Source organism: Hippichthys cyanospilos, chromosome 13 (assembly GCF_059441005.1).
Source record: "Hippichthys cyanospilos isolate Australia breed blue-spotted pipefish chromosome 13, RoL_Hcya_1.0, whole genome shotgun sequence".
Lineage (NCBI taxonomy): Eukaryota > Metazoa > Chordata > Actinopteri > Syngnathiformes > Syngnathidae > Hippichthys > Hippichthys cyanospilos.
The window spans coordinates 10530909-10556406 of record NC_142381.1 but is presented as its reverse complement, the minus strand read 5'-3'; the positions used below and the strand labels follow the sequence as shown (position 1 = coordinate 10556406).

Genomic DNA, 25498 nt, shown 5'->3' with positions numbered 1-25498 from the left:
TTTTTGAATCAAGACTTTCAAGACTTTCTGCTGATTTTCATATGTTCACATGTCTTATGGTTTGAACTGAACCATAAAGCGTCTGTACCTTTTGAGTAAAGTAGTTATGTCAAGACTTTCTGCTGATTTTAATATGTTCACAAGTCTGGTTGCATCAGGCGTTTGGGTAGTTAAAGTTTGTCCCAACATCCTGTAACGCAAATGCAATGTTTGTTAGGAAAGAAGGAAAGAAAGCAAGAAAGAAAGCAAGAAAGAAAGAAAGCAAGAAAGAAAGAAAGAAAGAAAGAAAGAAAGAAAGAAAGAAAGCGAATTGTCACAGCAGCAATGTTCACACTTGTACATTATTATATTTTGTACAACTTCTACACAACTACAACATGGTACGGAGTTGGAAACACATTAATAATTTTAGTCTGATCTGTTATGCGCCGCCTTGTGGTCGTTGACGTCATTAAAGGGCGTCCTCATGCCAACCAGCTGTGACGTCATTCTCGCTCTCTCCCTAATAGCCTAACAACCGCAGGGAGAGAGCCGTAGACATTTCCCCTGAGTGCAAGAAGACGTGATGTGGAATCTGCTGCTTCTCGGATCGCTGTCGCTGCTGCTTGGCCCGCTGCGGCTTTGCAACGCCGAAGGGGTTCCGCTCACCCAGGTAGATGCCCTGAACGCTTTGGATTAATAGGACTCCTAACACCATGGCCCGGTTAATTTTCACTCATTGTTTGAGCCAATTTCCAGTACTAATTACAAGGGCGTACGTAAAAGCATATGTCAAGTGGCGTTGTATTAATTATTTTTAAATTCAGGTCAGAAAAAAAATGTGCTATAGTATATAGCATATAAAGTTCGGAAACACCTTCAAATTCACCCATGAATATGTTAAGAAATGTAAGCCTATTACCTGTTGAAAATGCACAGCTGTAGACTGAGTATCATTCCAGGTCATAAATCATCATCCGATTGTAAAACCGACTGAGAAAATACGAAGATGTGCAAAGCATTTGAGATAAAGGTGCTTACTTCTCCCCCATTTATTGCGGCAAAGCAGATATTTCAAATGTTTGTTGTTTTGTTTTTCCCTTTGTAAAAATGTGTTTTTTTTGTTTGAAATAAATACATGAAATCAATATCTTTTTTTGGTTCGACTTAGAAGGAGGAAAAATATCAAAAAACAGGGAGATAAAGAAAAGCAGAAGCTTTTGGTGGTAGGATGACAAAGTGCTGGATTTGACATGTAAGTTAGTCAGCTTTTTAAATTTTAATATCGCCGAGGATCAGCTTAATCGTGGCAGCAAATATCGTGGTGGCGATTAAAATTCGATTAATTGTGCAGCCCTACATTGAAGACATGAAAACTATGAACACGTGGAGTTAAATGCTTAACAAAAAATGTCCTGTCAGCTCTCTTTTAAAACCTTTTCTTGATGAACTTGAAGTGGTAGTCATCTGAAATGGTTTTCATTTCACACATGTGCTGCCTTAGGCTTAATTAGTGGAATTTCTTGTTTAATTAAAGGGGTTGGCACCATTAATTGCGTTACGCAGAAGTCAGGTTAACACACAACGGACAGACCTATTGGACAACTGTTAGAATGTTTTTTTCTGCAAACAACTTTTCTTTCAAGCCCGTCATCCATCAGAACTAATGTGTGCGTGCGTGTGTGTGTTACCCCCAGTGGTGCAAACCAGCCGAAGATGGCACCATCTACAAATACCAGGCCAAGCCCTTGAACGGCAGTCCTGCTGTTAACTTCAGTCACTTTGCGGGAAGGACTGTCCTTTTCGTCAACGTGGCCACGTACTGAGGTTACACCTTTCAATACGTGGGTAAGTTACCCCACCACAAATGAAATATAAGAATATAATAGGGATGCACCAAAATTTTCAGCAAAGTGGCAAAAAATAAGTTTCCGTTTTTTTATCGTAATGTAATTTAAACTGAAAAGACATGTCTTACAATGAATATTGTGATGGCACAAAAAGCACAGCAATCTTCTGAATTTCACAGTCACACGGGAGATGGTCGCTTGGTAAGCAACCAATGTGAAGCGTTTCAGTAGGTCAAGAAAAGAGCTTCCACTTTGCCTGGGACTACAGGCGAGCAAAAAAAGACCTACCGAGGAAGTCGAACATCACGTCACACCCCAACAGTGTGTTTTAGGCCAACTTCAAAATAAACACACCAAATAATACAGACTGCTTTTACTTTGAAGTTAGACTTAGCGCCGCTATCTTGAGTCCTCACCACTCAGTTTTTATATCCATCATATCACAGCGCTACCAACATCAATACACGGCCATTAAAAAAACATTTAATCATTAATGAAGGATGCTAAGAGACCGCTAATAAAATTACAGTCACTGTATGAAATGGTACAATTCTCTGGCATGAGAGCTAGCAGCTAAATATGTATGTGGTGCATTCAAATGCAGTTGAACATTTCAAACTCAGAAAAGAAAAAATACATACATATAACCTCAAATGTACCAAGAAGAACAATGGGGGTTACATTACTTTAATATTATACTTAAAGTGAGCCTGTCTAAGATTTAGACTGTTTTTCATAAAAAATGAATAAATTAAATGGTTATCAATTTCAAAAACTTGCAAATAAATGTGTTCTTAACTGCCAACAGTTATCTTTATTATTGTTCGAAAACCTTTTATTTAGGTATCGTAGCAGTGGTTTATATGGAGCCCCTATGGCGTATAAAAAATGAGGGTATAAAAAAAATATATATATTTGCACTAGTCCCTTTGCTCAGTTTACTAAACCGTGCACACAGTTCAGTAATCTGTTTGCTCAGTTTAATAAACCGTGCTCGCAGTTTACTGTAAACGCTGTACTGAGAAGAAAAAAAAGCTGTATTGAAGGGAGGTGTCCCGGGGTGATGACGTGTGAGCTGGGCGACAAGAGGGAGCGTTTGTAGCGTGTCGGCTGTTCCTCTTTCCAAGAAGTACAAGTTATGTGTTTCCCTCCCGGATAATGAAAAGTGTTTGGAACACGCTAGGTTAACTAATACTTGAGTAAAGATTGAAGGACAGTGGCAGATTCTGTCACAATTGCGTAGCATGGTCGTGAGAAGTGCTGGAAAGTGGACACAAAAATGCAGAGAAGCTGGGAGCTGATTAGGAGCTTAGAAAAGGAGGATTTATTTCCACTCGGGGACACTGACAAAAATGTATCCAAAGTCCTAAAATTCTAAACTGAAACCAAACTCACATGGACGACAGCAAAGAGACAATAGAACACGTTGGCGGAACATGCGTAAATTATGACAATGACCCGACAACTAACTGAATGCAAACTGGGACTTAAATACACTGCGCAATAATTAGGAAAACACAAAACAGCTATCCAGAAACTCAAGGCAGGGGAAGCTGATTGGATGAGACACAGATCAGGTGCACACACATGACAGGTGGAAAAAGATCACATTGACAAGGACACATACGAGGGGCACAAAAAGGCACAAGACATGTGAACCAAAACAAACCACAACTTGAAAATGCAAAATAATAACAGAAACCGACACCAACCCACAACAGAAACATGACAGATTCTTACGTTCGCATGCAATACATCTCAGTCAAAACATTGTCTGTGCACCAATGATAGCTCTATCCCTGAACGACAAAACTGAAGTAAACGTATCGGTGCAAGTATTTTTTTCACCACCAGAGGGCTGCGTAGGTTTAAATCAAGTAGCTTAAAGAGTTTTAACATTCCCAGCCTCTCTGTATTTACTTCCGCCGTTGCAATGGTGCATAAAGTACACATTTTTACTTGTTTTGGCAATATCTTCTTTTCACAATTTCTGCTTACTTGTCCAGCCCTTAAAATTGAAACTATGCTATAATGACATTTTCTCAACGTCATTTTTTTTCCCCCTGATTCCGATCAGCTGAAAATGTTGTGATCTGGTTTGATTTCTGATCACGTGATCAGATCTGGAAATCCATAGTTAATGCATTGAACAAGAATAATATTCAGGCCATAATTTGCAGATTTAGGTCATTTTTATTCTCAGTTTTTCCGTTTTTGTCTTCGGTTTCTGCCAAACATTTTCATTTTGGTGCATCCCTAGACTCTACAATTTGAAGGATGATCTTTTAAGCGTGTGAAATCTTGTCTAATGCAGAACTGAATGCACTTCAGGAGGAGATGAATATTCATGGGCTCACTATTCTCGGCTTCCCTTGCAATCAGTTTGGGAAACAGGAACCGGGGAATAGCCATGAAATCCTGTCAGGCTTAAAGTAAGAAATTGTAAAATTATACTGACTGATGCTTTCAGGTGACACATTTTAATAGGAGAGGCTCTGAATGTTCTGTTTGAATTTCAACTGGAATTTTCATTTGCTTTCAATCCTGTCAGTCAGCAAGGCTTTTTTTTTTTTTTTTTTTAATCTGCTTTCTTACAATCAGGCTTTCTCTTCATGCCCTCTCGCTGGAGAATTCCCATCTCATTTTCCATCCTTCAGCTCATAGTCAGGACACAAACTCTGCACTGGAATTTAGCTAGGAGGGAATGCAGGCCGGCTTCCAAGTGTTGAAAGTTCTAACCTCTGATAAGCTTCTCCGTCTGAATTCCAGGCATGTCAGACCGGGCAACGACTTTATTCCGAACTTCCCGTTGTTTGAGAAAGGTGATGTGAACGGGAAAAACGAGCAACAGGTTTTTACCTTCCTCAAGGTAGGTTTTGGAAGCTCGCTCCAAATTGATTCTGGATCAGTGTTACTCAGCCCTATATTGAGCCAATGCATATTTTTTATATGACAAAAGAGGTTCTATAATTAATCAGTAATGCATTACCAATCACATGAATTGCCAATTATGTTTGATAATCATTTAGAGCACTGCAAAAGTCTCAATCTTCAGTATCTTGCTGATAAATATGTTTTTATTTAGTCCTTTATGAAGGAAGATCGATGACCGTGATTTTAGATTAAAAAGGATATTTACAAACACTTTACATGGGGGAAAAAAATTCTCCGGGACTGCAACTAACACTATAAAAATATCTGTCGATTATTTTGGCGATTGATCAAAACATGTTTTCATTTATTCAAAATCAAGAATATTCCTCATTGACCATGAAGAACTTAAAAAGGAGGATTTTTTTGCGTGTCGTTTTGTCCAGAAAATGGAAAAATTGTCAATATTTTAGCTTAACTAAACGCAGATGTTTATAAATATCTTTTTTTTGATTAAACACAATAATATTCAGTTCAAAATAATAATTAAAAAATATTTGATTTTTGCTGGGGATTTGACAATAAGTCTTGATGAAAAGAAATTAAACAAAAAAAATGACCGCAAAATGTACAGTATATATTGTACAAAAATAAGCAAAATAACTTTTTTTTTCCTGTTAGCCCTTGATCATCCTTTAATTTATTCCTAGTAGATGTTTTTCTTTACTTGCTGATTAATCATAATTGTAATCATGATCAAAATGAAAGTGCAGCCCTAACATCACGACAATTTGCTGGGGTAGCAAGATGAAGTTACAGCACACATTGAGCTTTTAGTAAGTCGACCCTGTTTTTCGTCTTCTTTCAACAGAGTTCCTGTCCTCCGGTCTCCGGCAGCTTCGGTAACCCCAGCAACAGACTGTTCTGGGATCCACTGAAAGTCAGCGACATCAAGTGGAACTTTGAAAAGTTCCTGGTGGGCCCGGATGGAAAACCCGTGATGAGGTGGCACCCGTCTGTCAATGTTTCCGAGGTGCGAGCTGATATACGCCACTACCTGCTCCAACGTTACGCGGAGGAGATTTTCAACTAGATTGACCTGCCATTCTCCTGATGTAGTCAAGTTGATGTAAATCTAGCAGTTTCTCTAGCCTGTGAAGGTAACATGCTAAATGAAGAAGAGGTTTGAAAACAGTCTGTGGAGCCTCTTTGGAGTCGAGGGATGAAGGCCGGCTTTTTAGTGCATTCAAGCTGACTTGCTATCCCACGGTGTCATGTTATCTTTCCCAACAGGGACCTGCTGCCATTTATAGTCTCAATGTCAACTACTTCTAATAAACCAGTCGTAACAGCACACTTGTTTGCAATCTTTCACTGGGATGCAAATCATTTTTGAGCAATGCGGGAATTATGTCATTTTTCTATTTTAAAATGAATACAGCAGGGGTTCGGGACTTCTGTTAACTGAAATACCTTGGTCCATGGTATTTAAAAAAAAATATGTATTTCTGGGTTACATGTTTTGGGGCTTTTCATAGCAGTTTTGGTGGGCTTTACAGTATATTGTATATCCCGTGTGATGTGGGTTTCCCAGTTTCACATGCTCTCCTTAGGTCCTGACTGATATGGATTTCTTTTTTAGACCAATGTTGATTCTCAACATAAAATGAAAAATGCAGATTACTGGATACTTGGCCGGTTGAGTTTAAAATCCGTAATAAAATAGGGTTTATTTCCTCCCACCACAATTCAGTATCATGTGTATGCAGATTTTCATTATTTACAGGACGACCTGGTACCTATTTTCTGCAAATCGCAGGGGTCAACAGTAAATCTATTTAGTGACAATATGTAGAATTTAGTGCCATCTATTGGTGAACTAAGAAAACAACTTTAAAGCATCCAGACCAGTGTCTCAAGCGACCGCTTTGTAAGTCTACCACCAGCACGTAATTAATCGCTAAAATGTTAACGATTCATGGGTAATTAATTGACACCATTGTTACTTGTTTAGAACTTATGTAAACATGTAGTTACATAAAGGTAAAAAGTTAAGAAAGAATCGACAAATATTTGGCCGATAATTGAAAGGTCATAATTGGCTGATATATTCCGCTGGGCCCTGGGTTAGAGGAATTCAAGGAAAACATTAGTGGGCAGAAATCAGCCTTGGTCCCTAAAGGTGAATTCTACATTTGGACATGAATTACTTTCAGGATTGTGATACAGTGGTTGTTTGCGGATGGCAAAAATAAAATTGCAGCATACATAAGACTGTATAAACATTTAGAATAGATTTATTAAGCCAGTCAAATACAAAAGATCTCACATGTGCTTTTTGCCTACAGCAAAACAGGAAAAAAGGCTGCAAACCGAGAAATACAACCACCAGTAATCAAAGAAAACCATTTCAAAAGTGCACGTCTCCCTTCACTTCTCACCAGTCCGATTCGGTTCTTGGTAACCTAAAGATTCGGTTAAATAATGAAGCTTTTATCTCAGATTCTGCACAAATTTTGAAGCCCTTCATCCGACTACCTAATAACACCCGATACGCAAGAAATTCTCGTGAACATTCGGTTCAGACATTGATAGGAAATTGAGACTAAATGAGTTAAAAAATAATTTCTCTCCTGCGTGTCACATCGGGGCTCTTAACACAGAGTTTTACAGCAAGGCAGGTGTCAAAGATTAACCCATACTTCCTTTACTGTGGCAACTCTCAAGTAATTAATGAGTAAATTAACAGCTGGCGTAACTGTTGGGTACTGCACAGGGCTACAAAATATGCATGACAGAAAATACATTGACATAGGTGGTCAAATCAAGTCATAGAGGTGTTGTGTTTAATGAGATTAGGTCCATTGTCATGGTGAAAAACAAGGCTTGTGTATGTGTTGTGTCTGACACAAATGTCAATAGCTACAATATATCGGGAATACACTAACAACATTGAGCAGCATTACTAAAAGACAATGATTCACACTTAGTCAATGCAACTATCAAAACAGCAGGTTATAAATAAATTATCAATCACAAATATGTTTTTGGCATGATACGTCAACACCCCCCCCCAACCAAAACGTTTGTATGCAACAACCACATTTTGACCAGTTACACATATGGGACGTTTCTATCACATCAATGTACTGCGGAAGTCTTCTCAAGTCAATTAACATTTACTTCGTAAATTCGGGGATCGAATTCCCCCACGTTGTGATCCGATGTTGGAATGACGACGAGTTTTGCTCGTACGGGGAACGGCTTGGTGTAACCCTACAAGTTGCTAAGTCGAGTTGTTGCAGACTGCAACATAGAAAGTTATGTTCTCGAAGAAAAAAAGGAGAGTGTTAAGTATCCAACCTATTTAACAAAAGATTTCAGTTCATGATAAAAAAAAAAAATCTGAATTGTATATAGCCAAGTGTTCCACAAATAGCCTTATAAAACGCAAGTATAAACAACATTACAATAGGATATCTACAGTTCAGTAGGAAAATTATAGATCAAATCACACCTTTTCAAATCAAAACAAACCGATTTCATGCTACAACCCAATTTCCATTAGGTGGTGACACTTTAGTGCTTTCCGGGATCTATATTCTGTCTCTCCCTTTTTCCAAATCCTCCCCCGCCGCCGCCTCCCCCTCCTACGGCTCCTCCTCCACCACCGCCGCCGCTGCCTCCTCCTCCAGCTGCTGCTGCTGCCGCCGCCGCTGTTGACTGATCTGCAGGTAGCCGTTAAGTAAAAACAGCTGAAATATCATCTATGCTCTCTATTTCCCCGTAATTTCCTTTCTAGCGCATCATCGCAAGAAAGCAACAATTGACAGCTGCTAATGGCCCAATGACTAATGCTAGATCACAGCTAATTATACCGTGAATGCCTTACAGGAATCTTTTAATAGTCTTTAATAGGCCAAACAGCGGTGAAGAACAATCTAGGAGCAGACCCACCCTCAGACAGGCGTCAGCAAACAACAAGCATCAGAGTGATGACTCATTGTCAGTCACTCAGGTGCCAGTTTGGTCTGACCACATGAGAATACATTTTAAACTCTAATTTATAATAGCTGTTGATGTTTCAACTTTGACAGCCCTAGTAAAAAAGTACCCGGGATTGAATGTATGGGCTCTGTGAAGACATAAAAATACATATTTGGGATTGAATGAGTAAATAAAGGTTTTTCTCTCTCTTTGTTTAATTCTTTCCCTTATTGGATTCCTGGATTAACTGACAAAAACTGAAAGAATTATGGATTGTTAAAATAATCTTTCATTGCTGAGTTTACCTGCATTATCAGGCGCCGGTCGTGAACTTTCCCCCACCGCTCTGCCTCCTCTGGGCTGTAGAAATGACGACGACTGCCATGGAAAACCCTGAAAAAAAGATCGGGCGTCATCATTCTAACAACTTTTTATCCATCCACACTATCAACTGCAATCGGAACGCCAAATGTCTGTCCTATGTGGAAAAGAAATATTTAGGAGTGTCTGATTAACACACTAATGGGTACTGATTGCCTGTCATTGTGATTAGCATTCCTGAAAGGGCTCCTGTTGTGGGTAGGATGGCAAATTTAGTGGCAGACGGAAAACGCATATGAGAGTTGTCAATTAGATGAATGATTAAGTATGATGAAGTTTAAGTATAAAAATGAACCGACCTCACTTTTAAAAGGTAGAGTGATATGGATTCTTAATTTAGCCTCCCAAATAAATGGAAAGCATACAGCCTGGACTGCAACACCAGCTAACGATAGCAACAAAAACTCGAAGGTGGCATGCGCATCACATCGCACTTCATTGAGGGAGTGGGGGAGTCAATTTTTTTTTAACTTTAGGTCATGCAGGTGAAAACAAGGAGGCTCATTGCAATAGCGGTTCAAAATCACTAAGCAAGTACATGTGAAAGTTACCGCCAATGTTTATCAATTTTCTCATGGGAAAAAAAAAGTTATTTTTCACACGACATTCTTCAAAAGCAAAAGTCGCTGTAATATGCTCACTTGGGAGCTTTTAAATGGTCTTTAATGTGTCGCCATGTCGATCTCATTGGCACACACTCTTGAAACCTTTCCCAAACTACAAATCCCACCATGCATTGCCGTACATTTCACGGCTTCGGCAAGTAACGAAGGACAAAAACAAACGTTGTATTCCAAACACAACAGTCACCTCGTCATGGCTGCATGTAACCCAGTTATTGTGGAACGACATTGAATTTCTCAGAGCAGTTGGGAAAATCTGCAGATGTGAGTGACACAGCCCAGATGTGCATTTTTATTTGTATAGTATGTAATAAACATTGCTACGGGAAATCACTGCAAAAAGAAGAGCTATGAATTTATTATGTAGGTGATGGGATGCACCCCCGGCACACCGCAGGTTGTTGGCTCCTCAAAAAGTGGGTTTCTGGGCGAAAAAAGTTTGGGCACCCCTGAATTAGATCAATTACAGATCTCTCATGTGTTAATCTCTTGAATAAAAAACAATAAATGTTTGCAGAGCCTCATCAGTCAGGATTCGTATAGTGCAAACTTTTTTTTGTCATTCGCGCGTTCATACTAATGTAGAAAGGGCAAAGAGGCAGAAGAGAGAATCTGGTTCTGTCATTGAGACAGATAGGGACCTTTGAGGACCCTTACCGGGGTAACAGGCTGGAAGTCTCGTACGGGGGGCGGAGCTGCGGCCGCGGCGCCTGCTGCATTGGGCATCCGGGGATGAAAGTGTACGGGCCAGCCCTCAAGGCCCTGCGGTCCCACCTGCACAAAGGGACCACAGTAGGGGGGGCTCAGCGGGCCGTTCACTGAGCCTGACGTGGGGTCTGAGGTACGCCTTTCTTGCTGCTGCCCCTACGAGGGATCACAAGTACACATGTGATCCCCAAATCTGTGCATGGATGCTAAACTGAGCGAGAATAGGCGTGGGAAACCCCGGATGCACTGACAAGCATGAGAAGTGGTGTCAGGCTTTAGTCTCGGCCAGGTGCGCTTAAGATGAGTGACTTTTACTGGTCACAAGAGGGCGCTAGTTCCCAGGTATAAAATCATGCAGTGATAGCGCCAGGCTTAGAAATTGCCCTGACATACGGTATCACAGGGATCACCAACCTTTTTGAAACCGATAGCTACTTCTTTGGTACTGAGTAATACGAAGGGCTGCCAGTTTACGTGAAGACCCTGATCATGTCATCATCATTCCTCACAATAATCAAGAAACAGCTGTAGTAAATAATGTCTGTCATATATGCATAATCGTTTGTAGATTTCCTAGAAAATCACAACGTTCTATCACTTGTAAACTATTTGCACAACAGGTCTGCGGGCTACTCATGTGATCCTCGAGGGCTACCCAGTGCCCGCGGGCACCACGTTGGTGACCCCTGCTGTATCAGCTATCAAACGCACACTCTTTCACACACTGACGCTGCACACACACTGTCACACGCTACCTGTTTGTGATGCTGCATCTGCAATCTTTCGAGCTTGCATCGTTCGGTGTGTTCACGCTGACACTCGCTCTGTGCTTGATGCAGCTGTAGGACATTGCAGGAAAAACAAACTTGGGTTAGATGGGTGTCCTCGATCAAAATGTACAATTTCCTCACCTGATTGGTTAAATTTGTAATCTGTATCTGCAGTCGCTCCACCTGCCGCCTCAGGTCTTCTTTTTCCTCATTCATTCGCTCCCTGTCACTGCGTTCTTTTCGGAAGTCTTCTTCAAAGATTTTCACCTGGTTTATGGGAGAATTACAAATCGCAGATGAGTACAAAAACATGTGATTGTAGCATGTTTCATTTTTAGATGTGTTTTGACTCACCTGTTCTTTTAGAACAGCAATTTGGGTGAGCAGTTCTTGCTTCTTCAGATTATTGACAGCATCCTGGCCTGGCTGTTGTTGGGAGGTTGAGGGAGCATGAAGATTTAAGGCGTCTTCTAATGCCTGGAAAGAGAGAAAGTTTTACATTTAATTTTTTATTTGTGAAATTCAAACTAGGACTGAACAATTCGAATTGACATCATAATGTACTAGTGGAGAATATACATTTTCAAAATACAAAGGCTGCAGTTTGCAAAAAATGTCTATTACTTTTGATCATTTCAAGTTAAAACGATTTTCTGACATTTTTTTTTATGCGCTAAAGAAATCCTAAGGATGTTGGCCACTTTTGCTACATACTACCTACCATTGAAACAAAAATTATTAATGAATATACTAAGTGCTTGCTTCATTTTATGTGTTTTTTTTCTTTTTAATTTAGGAAGGTGACAATATGTTATGTATTTTTTAATTATAATGTCTAGACAAGTTTATATTGTTTCATTAAACAAGTAATCTTGTATGAATTACTGACATTTTTTTTTCTTTAAACCTATCTTCAGTATATTGACCAACTCAGCTATTTTGTTCAATGGATAATTACATTTTATGACGAACAATAATTAATCAGTGCTTAATTCCCTTTTTGTGTTTTCTGGTGATAATATGTTATGTATTTATTATTATAGCTATACATGTTTCATTAAACATGGAATGTAGGATTTATTGACATGCTGACATATTAGTTTGTTATATTTTTTTTGAAATTGTATGAAGTGCTTATTCTGCGAGTCAAAGTGAGTTAAGTAAGTTAAGAGCTCTGTCTGAAGTAGATGTCTTCTATGTTCATTTGTGCTTTATCAGCCTTTATTTCGAGCCTAACATCTGGTATTATGGTAATACATATATCAATTTATCTGTTGGGTCTGTTTGAGAAAAATACATAGGAAGAGGCCCTTGACAAAATAAATGCATATTAAAATCGCATCATTGAGGGGGATTAATGACATTTTTATTTTTCAAACCTGTTCCCGTCCTAAAGTGCAAATCTATACAGCTCCTGGGCCACCTTTCTGATGTCCCTTTCACTGACCCTGTTGAGCCGTTGGATTTCCTTCTCCTGGTACTCCCGCTGTTTGCTGAGAGGCAACAGTTGGTCCTGCAGATAGCGAACTTTCTGCTTCAACTCAGTCATCTCAGTGTTTAGGCACTCCTTCTCACCCTGAAACATAAACCCCAGCATTTTAAAAATGGGTCCTTTGATTTGGGTTTGTGTTTTGAGTTGAATTCAGCTCACCTGTACGTTTTCAATCTTGGACTTTGCCAGCAGCAGCTTTTTGTCATAGTCGCGCTGCCTCTGCTCTCGCTCCGCCTCCAATTCACCCACAGTCTTCTGAGAATCGGCTAGTCTCTGCCTCAGGTCAGTGATCTGCATTGTGAAGGGGGGATCAAGTACTATTGTATTATAATATCCATTACATACTACAGTATATTCTTTATGCTTAACTCTACCTGCATATCTGTGACAAATTGTTACATTGGTTTTCTTTAAATAATAACAAAATAAGACACAAACACATCTGCAATGTCATTTCTATTTGTGTGTGAAATAACAGCAAGCCAACTGATGCAAATGGATGCGATCTGTGGTTTAACCAATGCAACATGGCGTGCCCATCACCAAGACGCGGCAAGTTCGTGATTACAGCATGTTCCGACTATCGTCCCTGCATGTGTCTGTTCCCCCCATGATTGCACCACAGCAGCAGGTCAGCAGATACAATAGTGGTTAAGGGGAATTCTCACTGACAGTGCGTGTGGTAAGTATGCTCAGATAGCTTCACTATTGCAAGAATGTGTCTTTTCCACTCGAGAAGCGCACAGCAGTCAGCTGCTACGTTGCAGGCTATTGTAGGTGCTATTTATTCAATTAATGCTTGACATTGAACGTCTGATGAAGACTTTCATTAATGGTGTTAATTAAGATAACCACCAGGGTCAAAAACTTTGTTGTGGACAAGCTGATGATTTGTTTTTTTAAACCCAGCAAATTGTATACAAAACTACAATACCAAAATGTGATTTTTTTTTTTTTAGTCACTACATTGAGAGTGGTAAAACTGAAATCAACGTGATGTAATAGGCTACTACCAGAGTGCCCGCTATTGTTTCCTTTTACGTTCATGGCAGCCACCCTTCAGTCATTACTGTACCTTCTGTTCAAACTGTGACTTCATTGAATTCCACTGAATGTCCCACTGCTTATTCACCTCCAGTACCTGTGCAGCACATGACACAAAACAAACAAGCATAGAGGATACTCCATCAAACATTCAATTAAAATAGGAGTACAGTGGCAAAACAAGGAAGAGACTCACATCTTTTCTTTGCTTTTCTAGAAGTTTGATCTTCTTTTCATAAACGTCAACATCACAAGGTTTGTTTGGACTTTTCTCAGCAGCTTTTCCACTCTGAGGACACACAGAACATTCTTACATTACACGCTTCGTAAAAGAGGAACAACTGGATCTGAGAAAAATGTCTTTGGGCTGGCAGACTTAGGATTTCTGTTTTTTATTTTTTTTTAAACTCATTTTGACTTGGGGAAATTATAAAAGAAGGTCAACTGCTACAATAGAGTTATTTTCAGTTAAACAGTTTTGAATTTGGTTAAAAAGATTTTTTTTGAGTCACGAAATTAAGGATGGTTTTAAGGGTTTCACTATTCACAGGCCGGCCTGGTACCTCGTCCCCTTGAAAAGCAGTGGTAAACAGTAAATAGTAAATTGTACAAATACAGGGTAAAGGTATAGATTTGTGTAAAAGACTTATCGGCCAATTGGCTGATAAGTTTTAGGCCGAAGTTGAAAGGACCATAATCGTCCATTTAATTGGCCGGCCAATTCATCCTGTGGTCCGGAGTGTGTAGATGTGACAGTTTGGCAAAAAATACAGCTAAAATAATGTGGCTACCTTCTGAGGGGTGGAGGCTTCTATCTTCGGTCTCACTGTGGCACATTCCTCCTTCACGGTCTCATCTTTGGTGTCAGGAGCTTCAGTGTCAGATGCTGCCGCAGATGATGATGACGATGATGACGCTGCAGCTGCCGCTGCTGATGTCGAAGCCACTGCTGCTCCTCCTGTCACAAGTTCCTTCAGTTTCTGATTTTCCTGTCTGAAAACACCAGTACAATGAGAATTTGATTTAACTAGATCAGTGAACAAAGCCCTATTTAAGAGTTTGGTCAAACTTCAGTTTGTGTTCGGTAACAGCCTGCAATGTCTAAAAGGCGTACTTGTGCAGACGATCCTGGAATATTACCCTACTAGAGTGAAAGTATGCACAAGAGGCACACCACAGAAAGACATGGAGAACTGATCAATAGATAAGGGCAGCAGTTTCCTTTTATTTTCTTGTCAAAGGGTTTTGCAGGTTTGTTTATTCTTTAAAGTTTTGTATGTATTCACAGATTCCCAAAACTGGCAAATGTTTAAGGACCAACACCTAAATATGACCATGAATTATTCAACACTGAAGAAAGTTCCAGAACATTAATAATACATTATATTTATGAACACACTTTACATTGAATAAACAATTAATTTATTTTTGAACACATTATCTCAAAATCCATCAACATAAATGTTGACGTAAAAGCTAGTGTTGGAAAAAGACATACTAGTAACGAACGATTCATTGGTAAAATGGAGATGGCTTAAGCGACTCAAAATGCAGCCAATTTAAAAGAGCGCAAGAGTGGAGAGCAAAAGAGTTTAAAAAAAATTACAAACAAACAAAGCATTACCTCAGCTGCTCCAAATCTCGATTCCTGATGTGGTGATCCTCTTCCATTTTCTTTCGGAGCTCATTGTTCTCCTCTCTGAGCTGTTCACACAGAGTCTGCACAAAAGAATAGGAAGTATTCAGTGTAAAAATGACCAGCATCATTTGTTTGTCAACACTAAAAAAAAGATCAAACAGACTTCAGAAATGACAAGTCAAAAGTCTGCATATGCACACACAAGCCTGTCTTCCAATGTGATGTACAAACTTTTTTTCCTTGTATTTGCATAAAAAAAAAAAAAAAAAACTAGTGAAACCCATTGTGCGATTAAAAAAAAATGCGGTATGACCTTTCAAATTGCACATACGACTACAACTTAGTAGGGGTAGATCGACAATCAACTGGGTCAGCCTCAGCCTTTTTACAAATCTGATGGCCGATAATAATTTCAATATAAAATTGTTTTAAAGTCAAAGAACTATTGAAATTTAAATATTCAGTTAACTTCATTAGAGGCTTTGAAAATTTGTTAAACAAAGAAAAGTGAAATTTTAACATTTTTTGTTATTTTGAAATTCAGGAGAACTTTATTTAATGTAAAAACAACAGGGATCAATTTACTGGTTTAAGTTTTCATTTAACATTTAAGACATGCTGATGAGCCTTCTAACATTGTTAGAATTTTATGACAAAGATGTATGTTGTCTAAAATTTATTTTGAAAAAAGAATGAATAAATTAACTCACATGGAAATATGCTTAAACAAATTTAAGTTAGGGATTTTTTATGCCAATATTTTCCCTTAAAGTAAAAATGAATATTGACTTCAAATATCATATTGGCCTCCTTGACTACTGATAATCAGTATTGTATCAGCTCTTAAAATAACATAACTAGAGCTCCACAAAGTAGTTTTATTTTATGTTGTAATGATTACGCACTGGGCTACAATGTTTAGAAATGCAGTTATGAACTGGAGGAAAAATGTGTTTGTATCAGGGAAAATTTGTTTGTATCTGACATAGTAAATACAAATACAGAAAAAGCCACCAAATGAAAGTTGAAAGAATCAGCCTCATAAAGTGTACACGGGGAAATGTTTCTAACATTTACTGTATTTGTTTGATCAAATACTTTGTCAAAAAAATAACATTAAATTGTAATTATTATTTGGAGGAAAAAAATTGCAATTAATTTTTCAAAATCGTTCATCCTGAGTCACCATGCCAAAGAAAGACAAAATCCACTGAGGACTACAATGCTGGTTAAGAGTCAGAAGCGTATTTCCGAAGCGATCATTTGTTTGCACTGACAATCATAAAAGCTCAACGGACCCAAATGAGCCTCGTATTCTGTTCTTGAAGCTTAAATATGTTGCTGGATTTGTGCAACACACAAAAAATGTCACTATTTATTATTTGTGTGACGTTAGCGTTCATTTATTTTTCTCAAACCAAGCCTCACATACCTGTAGGAGGGACGTCCTCAGTTCATTCTTTTGGACTTTTGAGGAAAGATGGTGAAACTCCACAGCCATTCGACCCAGGTGAGCTAAAAGCTGGTTTGGATTGGACTCCTCTGCAAATAAACTAAAGGAGCTCTCCAATTTTTTCAGCTGACTCGCTAGCTCCACGTTCTCCTGAGGCATGAGGGGGATGACGCCTACTGCAGACCGGGCCTGAAATTACACACACACACCCACATGTTAACAGTCAGTCAATCAAGCTTTCCTTTCAAGCTGACTCAGTAACTATAAAATGCATTTCAAAAGGAATCAGGCTGCATAGGAGTCATAGTGCTACTACTGTCAAACCAGTTGAGCTGGCTGGGGGAAAAAATAGCAGCTGGTGGAAGCTGACCACAGAGTGACTAACGATCCAACCACAAATTGACAGGTCATGTGTGGTAATAGGAGTTATTTTAGAATATCACTGTGTTTGCATTTGAAACAACATACAGCATGCCTGTCATATCATGGTGAAGTATCGAATGACCACATTCCTTAGGATGTAACGTGACTGAATCATGTGTGATTCCAGTCAGTGATAATCCTGGACTTTCCCGTGGTTGACTCAGGCTTGAACTGCCAGTATTGAATGAGTTACTAGGTTACTTCATTGGGATAAGTTTCTATTGTTGGGAAAATGACTAATTAGTAATATGTACACACACACGTCTAAGTAAAACACATATTTATCATATATAAAACTTGTGACGGGCTGACATTCTGCTTTTAAAATATCAATCCATTTTCGAGAGCCGCTTATCATCACTAGGGTCGCAGGCTTGCTGGTGCCTATCCCAGCTGACTTCAGGCAGTAGGCGGAGGACACCCTGAACTGGTTGCCAGCCAATTGCAGGGCACACAGAAACGAACACCCATTCATGCATCCAATCACACCAAAGTAGCCAGATATGCTAACTACTTCGCCACAAGCCGCCTGCTTCTAAAATCAAAGTTACAAATGTCAGTAGTACATACAGTCAAGGCATCTGACGTCCTCCTGTCCATATTGGCAACTTCAAACTCTGATAAGGCATCCTGCAAAAGCCTCAGGGTTAGGTAAGAACAGTAAACACATCCAACAATAAAAGCCCCACAAGTCAAAATGTTGCAAGCCCCACGGTTCACACTCACATTAAGTCTGTTGGCCCTTGCTAGACAGCTTGCATCTGCTTCTTTCGGCTCAGCAGTGAGATGCAAACAAGGTTTACCTTGATGTGGGGTGGGGGAAGACCATAAATCCCATACTTGTCTCAATAACGCAGTTGTACCACATAAATATGAAAATGAACGAGACCTACTTTGCGTTTCGGTCTGAGCATGCCCACCCGCGCACAGACTGGCAGCAAAGCTGGACGACTTGAGGGCCTCGTTGTCTCGCACAAGTTCTTCCACGCGCTGACGAAGCCTTGACGCTTCTAACTGAGACTCTTCCAGCAAGTCGCCTGCACAGAGAGGGCTGTTTAGTTTCACTAAGTGCAGTTTCAGCAAGCTGGAAGCATCTCAGTCACAACGACGATCCAATAAAATGTTTTGTATAACATGTAACACTCCTTACATGAGTCACAGGCAAGTGTGATGGCCAGAAACGATCCATGTTCAGGTTGTACTACATTTTTCATTTTACTTGCTGAATGTCAGTGGCACCAGTATTTGCATCATTTAAATCTAAGGCAACCTACTATGACAGTTAATCAAAGTGTGAGAGCTACGGATGTCCGGTTTCTGTCATTTTGACATTTGATTCCCTACCACAGTTGGAATAGTCGTGTACTTTTCACTGTACTTAGCTTTTATTTGTCATCACGTTTTTAACATTCAGTTTGTTTTAAAGTACTTTTACAGCTGGTTTGTTAGCTTGTATTGATTTTTCTTTAATGTTTTGTTTTAGTTGAGCTGTTATCAGTTTTAGGTTTTTTTTATACGTGGAGTATTTCACAAGTCTAAAATAAATTTTAAAAAATCACAAAACACAATTGAACAGTAAAGTTAACTGTATGACCACACAGTATTAGAGAATTTGAAAACTGATAATCAATATTAAAATGACAAAACTGAAGGACATATTTGCCATAATTATATTTAGTTTGAGTTGGGTTAGAGTTTGCAAATGCAGATTAAAGTTGAAAAATATTTTTTCACATATAGTTATTTTGTCAGCTATAATAACCTCATTCTCTAGGCAGCTTTTTATTATTAAAATATAGTTGATTAATCATTACAATATCAATTTTGATGATTGATTTGATTGTGCTGACAGCTGCCTCAATGCTACATGTTAAAAAACAATAGATGTCACTACTCCGCAGCAAGCACCAATAAATTACTCCTCACTATAGTATCTTGCCTAAAAAGATTTATAAAGTGAGGCAAAATTGCAAGGTCAAATTAATCAAAAATCGACAGTCTGGTATTAAAGGAAAAAGGACAGTTGTCAGGAATGCACAAATTATATGCATTTCAAAACTGACTGTCCTGAAGTGAAATTCGCCAGGCAGAATATTGATTCCAAATTTAATTTGAACACCCATACCTACTTGGACATGAATGAGCAGCAGGGATCCATAGTGGAGACTCATACTGGCTTACCTAGGCTCTTCAGACCCTTCATCCTCTCTCTCAGTATGCCGTTTTCCTCCAGGAGCTGTCGATAGCTGCTTCCCCCTGCAGCCTCATCCCTGGACTTGATATCACTCCCACCCGGATCATAGATGCGGTACGGGCCTTTTCCTTCCATCCTTGTTCACTTTCTAAGCATGGTCCACAAAACTGAAGGGAGCAGATTAAAAATAAATAAATAAATAATAACATTGTCTTGTGTCTCATAATAGTCGAGAACTAAAAAAGTGCAGAATAAAACTGTACAAAGCTTGCCCATTGATATTATTGACACCATATTGTTAAGTGAAAAATAATGCACTTCTGTAGTGCACACACATTTTCCTCAGTACTGCTAGAACTCACACTACTGACAAGAAACATACACCATACCCAGTTTAAATGATGACAAATACACTTTTAAGAGTGCTTTCGTTATTTATATTATGCAATGAATACACTACGAATCGTGGTTTTTCTTTCTTAACACAAAAGACCATCACAGCATCCATGTCAATGGATCTCGACTACAAAAAAGACCTACACACGTCATATAAATGCTCTAAAAGAACAAATACCCAAGAGTCCCGACGTAAACTAGTTCACTGATCGCTAGCTTGATTTAATGAAACAGCCTAATATTAGTTGTCGTTGTTGTCATGCAAATTGACTAGCAACATTTAGCTGTCGGCTAGCTAACGCTAGATAACAATGGGAGACAGGAAGCAGCTCGCTTCGCTTTTGGTTTTAAAGCCCTCTAAAGACACTTTCGGCGAAGCGCTCCGTACGTCAGAAAGTGTAGATATACCTGACAAAGAAACAAACGAAGCGGTGTCCTTTGCCAGAATACCTTTCCGCTCGCAGCGGCCTCGCGTCTCTGTGCCCAGACATCTACTGCGGAAGTGGTCTGCTGCCCAATGCCGTAACATGGGAAATTCCACCTTGCAAACGTTTGATGTAAACAGCGGTGACTGACAGTCAAAGCATCCAATCAGTGCTCAGAGAGGCGGAGCCAGCAAGTGTTCAACGCTGCTTCATCTTTACAATAGAGCTTCGGTTATCAAAACAGTGGCCTATTAAAATAATAAATACGAAACGACAGTCTACGTCAAATATTTTACCCAGATATTTAGCAACTATTTGTTGAAGTGATGTTTTAAAGTGCTCTGAACTGAAGTGCTTTATCTTTTAAACAAAGGTGTCAGATAACAAAAAAACGAAAACAAAACAAAAGGAAATGATAACGAAACTTAAACGTGTAAAAACATATCTGGTCACAAAACAACAACAACCTAAAAACGATAACCAGCCGAATATGAATTTGACATTCACAAAACTAAATAAGACGAATTATAATTATAGCGAACATGCCCTTTGTTTTCCTCTATCAATTACATACAGAGGCGTTTGGGGTTTATTTTAAATGCATTTATTTTGGTATTATGAATTGTGCAGCTGTCTAGAAGAGTGAAGGTAAAACAGCCGTCTGAGAATTTAAATTTACGTTACTGTGGGTCAGTGACTTAATTTGGACTCCACACTCCATGATTCAATAAAAAAATAATTTTCCGACAACAATGAAATTAATAAAATTAAATAAATAATGGAAACTAATCAAAACTGATTTTTATTTTTTTAAGTCGAAACAATACAAACACTAATGAAAAATCCATGTTATGCCTAATATCAAGTCATCACACGCACACATACACACACACACGTGTATATATATATATATATATATATATATATATATATATATATATATATATATATATATATATATATATATATATATTTTATTTTTTTTAGGTTGTAAAGCAATCTGCTGATTGTGATCCTTTTAACTGATGAGCACTTGTGTTCCAAGAAACTGTCTTCACTCACTGAAAATAAATTTGGAAGATAAGGGGCTTGCTGATGGGGAGTTCTCCGATTGCATCAAGCGTTTCCACTGAACTAGAAGCTCAGTACGATCAAGGCCAGGTCAGCAGCACAGTATTTGTCATCGGGATGTAAAGATATAAAAATGCCTAGAGGTTCAATGCTTCCTGTTGTGTGAAATATCATAAAATTGTGAACCAACTATAAACTTATTTGACCTGCTTCCTGACTAATGTCGCAGTGCCCTCCAGTAGCAGTTCTTAAACTTTTTTTTACGCCAACTACCACCACATAAAAATAATGACCAACATTTAAATACAGTAGTGGACTGTGTTATCAAAAACGAGGTAGAGGTTAATTTCTTTAAACGTAAATAAAGTGTTGACATTACTGTAGCATTATGCACAGTTGATTGAACGCAATTGAAAAAAATGCATTTCCATGTAAACGTTAAATAAATGTGTACTGTACTTAAATTGTTGTTTGTAAACAAGCAGTGGTGCAAGATTAAATCTTATACAACAAATTGTACTTCATAAATGTAAGATACTAATTTTAAAAAAAAGGTCCTGGGTTACAGCTGGGTTAGCTGTTTCACCCAATTTGGGTTACAATAATCTCAAGAGGTTTATCATACTTTTGTACGACAAATAATCAAATCAGTAAATCAGCCTTGAGATGAATTAGAACAGTGGTCCTCAAATAAGGGTACTAGTAATCCTGGGGGTACTTGAAGGAACTTAAAGGTGTACTCAAGATTTAAAAAATAAAATAAAATAAAACATGCAAAAATCATTTAAAAATAATTATTGAATGAGTTAATTGTTTCAGGAAATTATAAGTTCATAAAACTCATTTTACGTTCAGTAGTTTATTCAATTTCATTGCTGTAAAAATCCAGATTCTCCCCCATACTAGAATGGTTCGACCCTACTTGTCCTGTGCCACATCTCATTACCTGCCAAGTTAATTATTTATTTTTGTGACCACATCTCTACTATGATCCCAAAAGAGGACACTTTAAGTTGAATATTATTTTGTGGACAAATATTTATTTATAATTATTTCTTTTAGAGAATGGGTTGATTTTTTTTTATTTTATTTTTGTGGACAGAAAAACAGAATTCAAGTCCAAACTTTGACTTTATTCTCAGAATTCTAACTTTAAAGACATAATTCAAAGAATATAGTCAGACTTGTTCAGTCAGAACAGGCTCCTATTGTGGGTGAGAATAATGACTGTCAAAATTCTGACTTTAAAATGAGAATTCTAAGAATAAAGTCAAATTTCTGAGGTAGAAGGGACAATTCTGCAAACCGTTTCTGATTGACTCTAATCTTCTTCCGTATGTGCCTGTTACTGTGCCAGAAATACAATTGCATAGTAAAATTATTTATTAAAATCATACCATTACAAATATTTTAAAATGACAAACTACAACAAAATCATAAATGAGTTTAAAAAAATGATAAAAGCAAAACCTAATAGGCTCTAATGTATAATGGGAATATTTTTCTGGTAGGACACGTATAAAGCTATCTACTCTAAGTATGGTAGTGTCTCAGATTTGAAATCTTTTCAAAGAATATATTTCTAAATTTTTGTATTCAACCCCCCCCTCCAAAAAAAAAAAAAAAAAAAAAAAAAAAAAAAAAAAAAAAAATATATATATATATATATATATATATATATATATATATATATATATATATATATATATATATATATATATATATACACACACATAGAGATAGATATATTTAACATAGGTAATAATGTGATATATTTAAACCATGTACTTTTGTATTTTATGCTTTATTTAATCTACTAATATATTATTATTGAAACATGTCTTTGATTAAGTTAGCTATATATAACAATCTTTTTGTTCAACTTACAACTCAGGAAGCCTCTGCTTAACTTGTTCACAAAGCTACCAAATTGTGAAGCCTAACACTTTTACCCCAAATCTGTTTGATGTGTCAAACTGGTGCGTATAGTGAGTAAGCAAGACAAAAAAAATTATCTACATTTTGAGCAAGACCAAGGGCCATAAAAGCAAGTGGGCCAGCCTTTTTTTTTTTTTTGCATTTTCTAAAAGCAGTAAGCTGCAGTTGACAGCTATTAACCCCAAGATAGTATTTTTCAACTACTTATGCAGTGTCCAATTTCATTCGTTCCATGAAGTTTTGAAAGCAATTTAATCTAACGTTGAACATATTGTTCTGCTGACATGTTAGGAAGTACAGAAAATTATTTTGAAATAACCTTTTTTCAAATAATGAATAAAAAAAAGTTGTGAGCTCGTACTAAAGCACATTAAACTGTAGTAAACAATGAAAAGTGCAACATGTTTCTTTAACATGCCGCACTACAGTATCATTTTCGAAGAATAGAGAGCATTCAAGAATGATTTCTTGTTGTGTGAGTAGCTCAGAGGATAACACAAATCAATTTAGCAGAAACTTAGATTAGCTAGATTAGAATAGTCAAACTGGTATAAACAACAACTCACCCACTCATTTGGCTTGTGTCTGAGAGGCATGAACTTTTTAAGGAAACTGGTGAATAGGGGGAAGCAATTTCACTGAGAGACTTGGGGAATTCCCATAACCAAGTAAAATGGCCTGACACTGAAGGCTCAGTGTGAACAGAACCTGGTGTGTGTCCAACTCTCTGTTCTTCCTACAGGAGTGACTTTACACATGCTGAAAATAAACAAATACTGTACTTGTTTGTAATCAGTGCGTAGTAGATTGGGGCCTCCAGCTAGGGGCCTTATTTGCATGAACAGAAATGCCAAAGATGAAACATTTTAATTTGTGCTGTCTAAAGATTGTTAAAAAGTTGAGATGAATTAGAGTCTGTAATTAATTTATCTAATTAGTGTCTTTTTAATCCGACGTAAAATAAAAAGAAAACTTTTGTTTTTTTTCAGACAAATTTAAGACTGATGTACTACAACAACAAAAACATGGCTTCAAACATTTATTTTTTATTTTCAACAGACTTAAACAGATGCATTTGTAGTCTTTTGGCGTTTGCTGTAATTGAGACAAGTCCCAAGTGCTAGCCGCAACCGTGACTTTATACCATCAGGAGGAATGGTGCTGTTTTTTGTCAATCGCCTCATAATTAGAAAATAACATTAAAACATTGCCGATCCTATGCATTGCAAACTTTGTTGCTATGATTAACTGTGATTGCTTTTGCAGCTGCAAGCTTTTCATTTATGTGTCAGGCTAAACATGACCTGCATCTATGGTACGCAAGGTCCGTCTTACAAAGAACATATATCACTCAAATCTTTAGAAAATTGGCCGACATTTTTAAAGTAAAATTCAGCAGTCTTTGGATTGACTACCTTCACATGCTTTTCCATTTTCATGTCTTCCTTTTACCCTTGAACTTACCCTCTCCCCCACAACGGAAGCCTGTCAGTTTATGCCAAACAAAGAGACACAATGACAGCCAATCAGCGTCCACTCCAAGGTGTGATTGACCTTTGTTTTCCTACCCCCAAAAATTCAAGCACAAACAAGAGGCCTGGTGCATAATCAGCCTCCAGGGAGCATAGCATTAGAGACTAAAAATGTGATTAATGCTATTGAAATCAACGCTTTAACTATGACTGTACTTAACTGATGTCAATTACAGTAATCTGTTATTTTGACACTTCTTTTTTCATTCAAATGTCTTGCACATTCATCAAAACAAAATAGTGGAGTTATAAAATCAAATAAGGCAATTCAAGAAATTCTGTCCAATTTAAGAAAAAAACGATTCTTCTGATAAGCATAAGAGACTTGTTTTGTAGTCACATATTGAATGGGATAAACAGGCTGGGACGTGCAACTAGCTGCAGTTTTTTTCTTCGCCTTGGATTTTGGCTTTCTGCAGGGGATTTCCTCGCAACACTACTTTTTTTTTTCTTTTCCTCTTTTTAACAAAGAAAGCCTGCAGCAGCAGCTGCACACACACCACATGTTCAGTACTACAATTGCAAATATGTTGTTTCCAACACCAGGCCTATTTTGTCTTTGAAGAGTGTCAAGATCCATGCCTCATAAAATTGCAGTACCTATTATCAACACCTCCTACTAGTTTGATGTTTTTAATGGCCTCTTCTGAGCCTACTTGAAATATTGCATACCTAAACTCCTACTTTCATAAACATTTGGCAACACATAACAAAACTATTAA

At 37.9% G+C, this 25498-nt stretch overlaps 2 protein-coding genes across 6 annotated transcripts; one reads left to right on the top strand and one right to left on the bottom strand.

The window, feature by feature from the left end:
• Window positions 1-484: 484 nt before the first annotated feature.
• Window positions 485-6054, top strand: gpx3 (glutathione peroxidase 3). The gene is made up of 5 exons (XM_088432283.1): window positions 485-652; window positions 1677-1827; window positions 4144-4261; window positions 4599-4698; window positions 5572-6054. Exons 1-5 carry the CDS (start codon window positions 566-568, stop codon window positions 5791-5793), a joined length of 678 nt encoding a protein of 225 aa, XP_088288409.1. The 5' UTR covers window positions 485-565; the 3' UTR covers window positions 5794-6054.
• A 927-nt stretch (window positions 6055-6981) lies between these two features.
• tnip1 (TNFAIP3 interacting protein 1) lies at window positions 6982-23926 on the bottom strand. 5 transcript variants are annotated; one of them, XM_088431909.1, is made up of 18 exons: window positions 23811-23926; window positions 19402-19581; window positions 18114-18257; window positions 17947-18023; window positions 17791-17850; window positions 16777-16986; window positions 15330-15424; window positions 14497-14698; window positions 13902-13994; window positions 13737-13802; window positions 12821-12952; window positions 12617-12745; window positions 11524-11646; window positions 11311-11436; window positions 11155-11238; window positions 10349-10555; window positions 8993-9080; window positions 6982-8428 (listed from the first exon to the last, which is right to left on the bottom strand). In XM_088431909.1, the coding sequence occupies exons 2-18, from the start codon at window positions 19547-19549 to the stop codon at window positions 8280-8282; spliced, it is 2133 nt and encodes a 710-aa protein (XP_088288035.1). In that variant the 5' UTR covers window positions 19550-19581; window positions 23811-23926; the 3' UTR covers window positions 6982-8279. The 5 variants fall into 5 exon arrangements, with proteins under 5 accessions (XP_088288035.1, XP_088288033.1, XP_088288034.1 ...); XM_088431907.1 differs by lacking the exon at window positions 23811-23926 and adding an exon at window positions 20219-20332; XM_088431908.1 differs by lacking the exon at window positions 23811-23926 and adding an exon at window positions 20261-20324.
• Window positions 23927-25498: the final 1572 nt, after the last annotated feature.

Excerpts from the sequence above, each read along its gene's own strand:
- tnip1 (XM_088431909.1), bottom strand. The coding sequence starts at position 19,549 with ATGGAAGGAAAAGGCCCGTACCGCATCTATGATCCGGGTGGGAGTGAT. Across the intron at positions 18,024-18,113 it reads TGCTCAGACCGAAACGCAAA|GTAAACCTTGTTTGCATCTC; the intron begins GTAGGTCTCGTT and ends CCCCACATCAAG. Across the intron at positions 12,746-12,820 it reads CCAAGATTGAAAACGTACAG|GGTGAGAAGGAGTGCCTAAA; the intron begins GTGAGCTGAATT and ends TTTATGTTTCAG.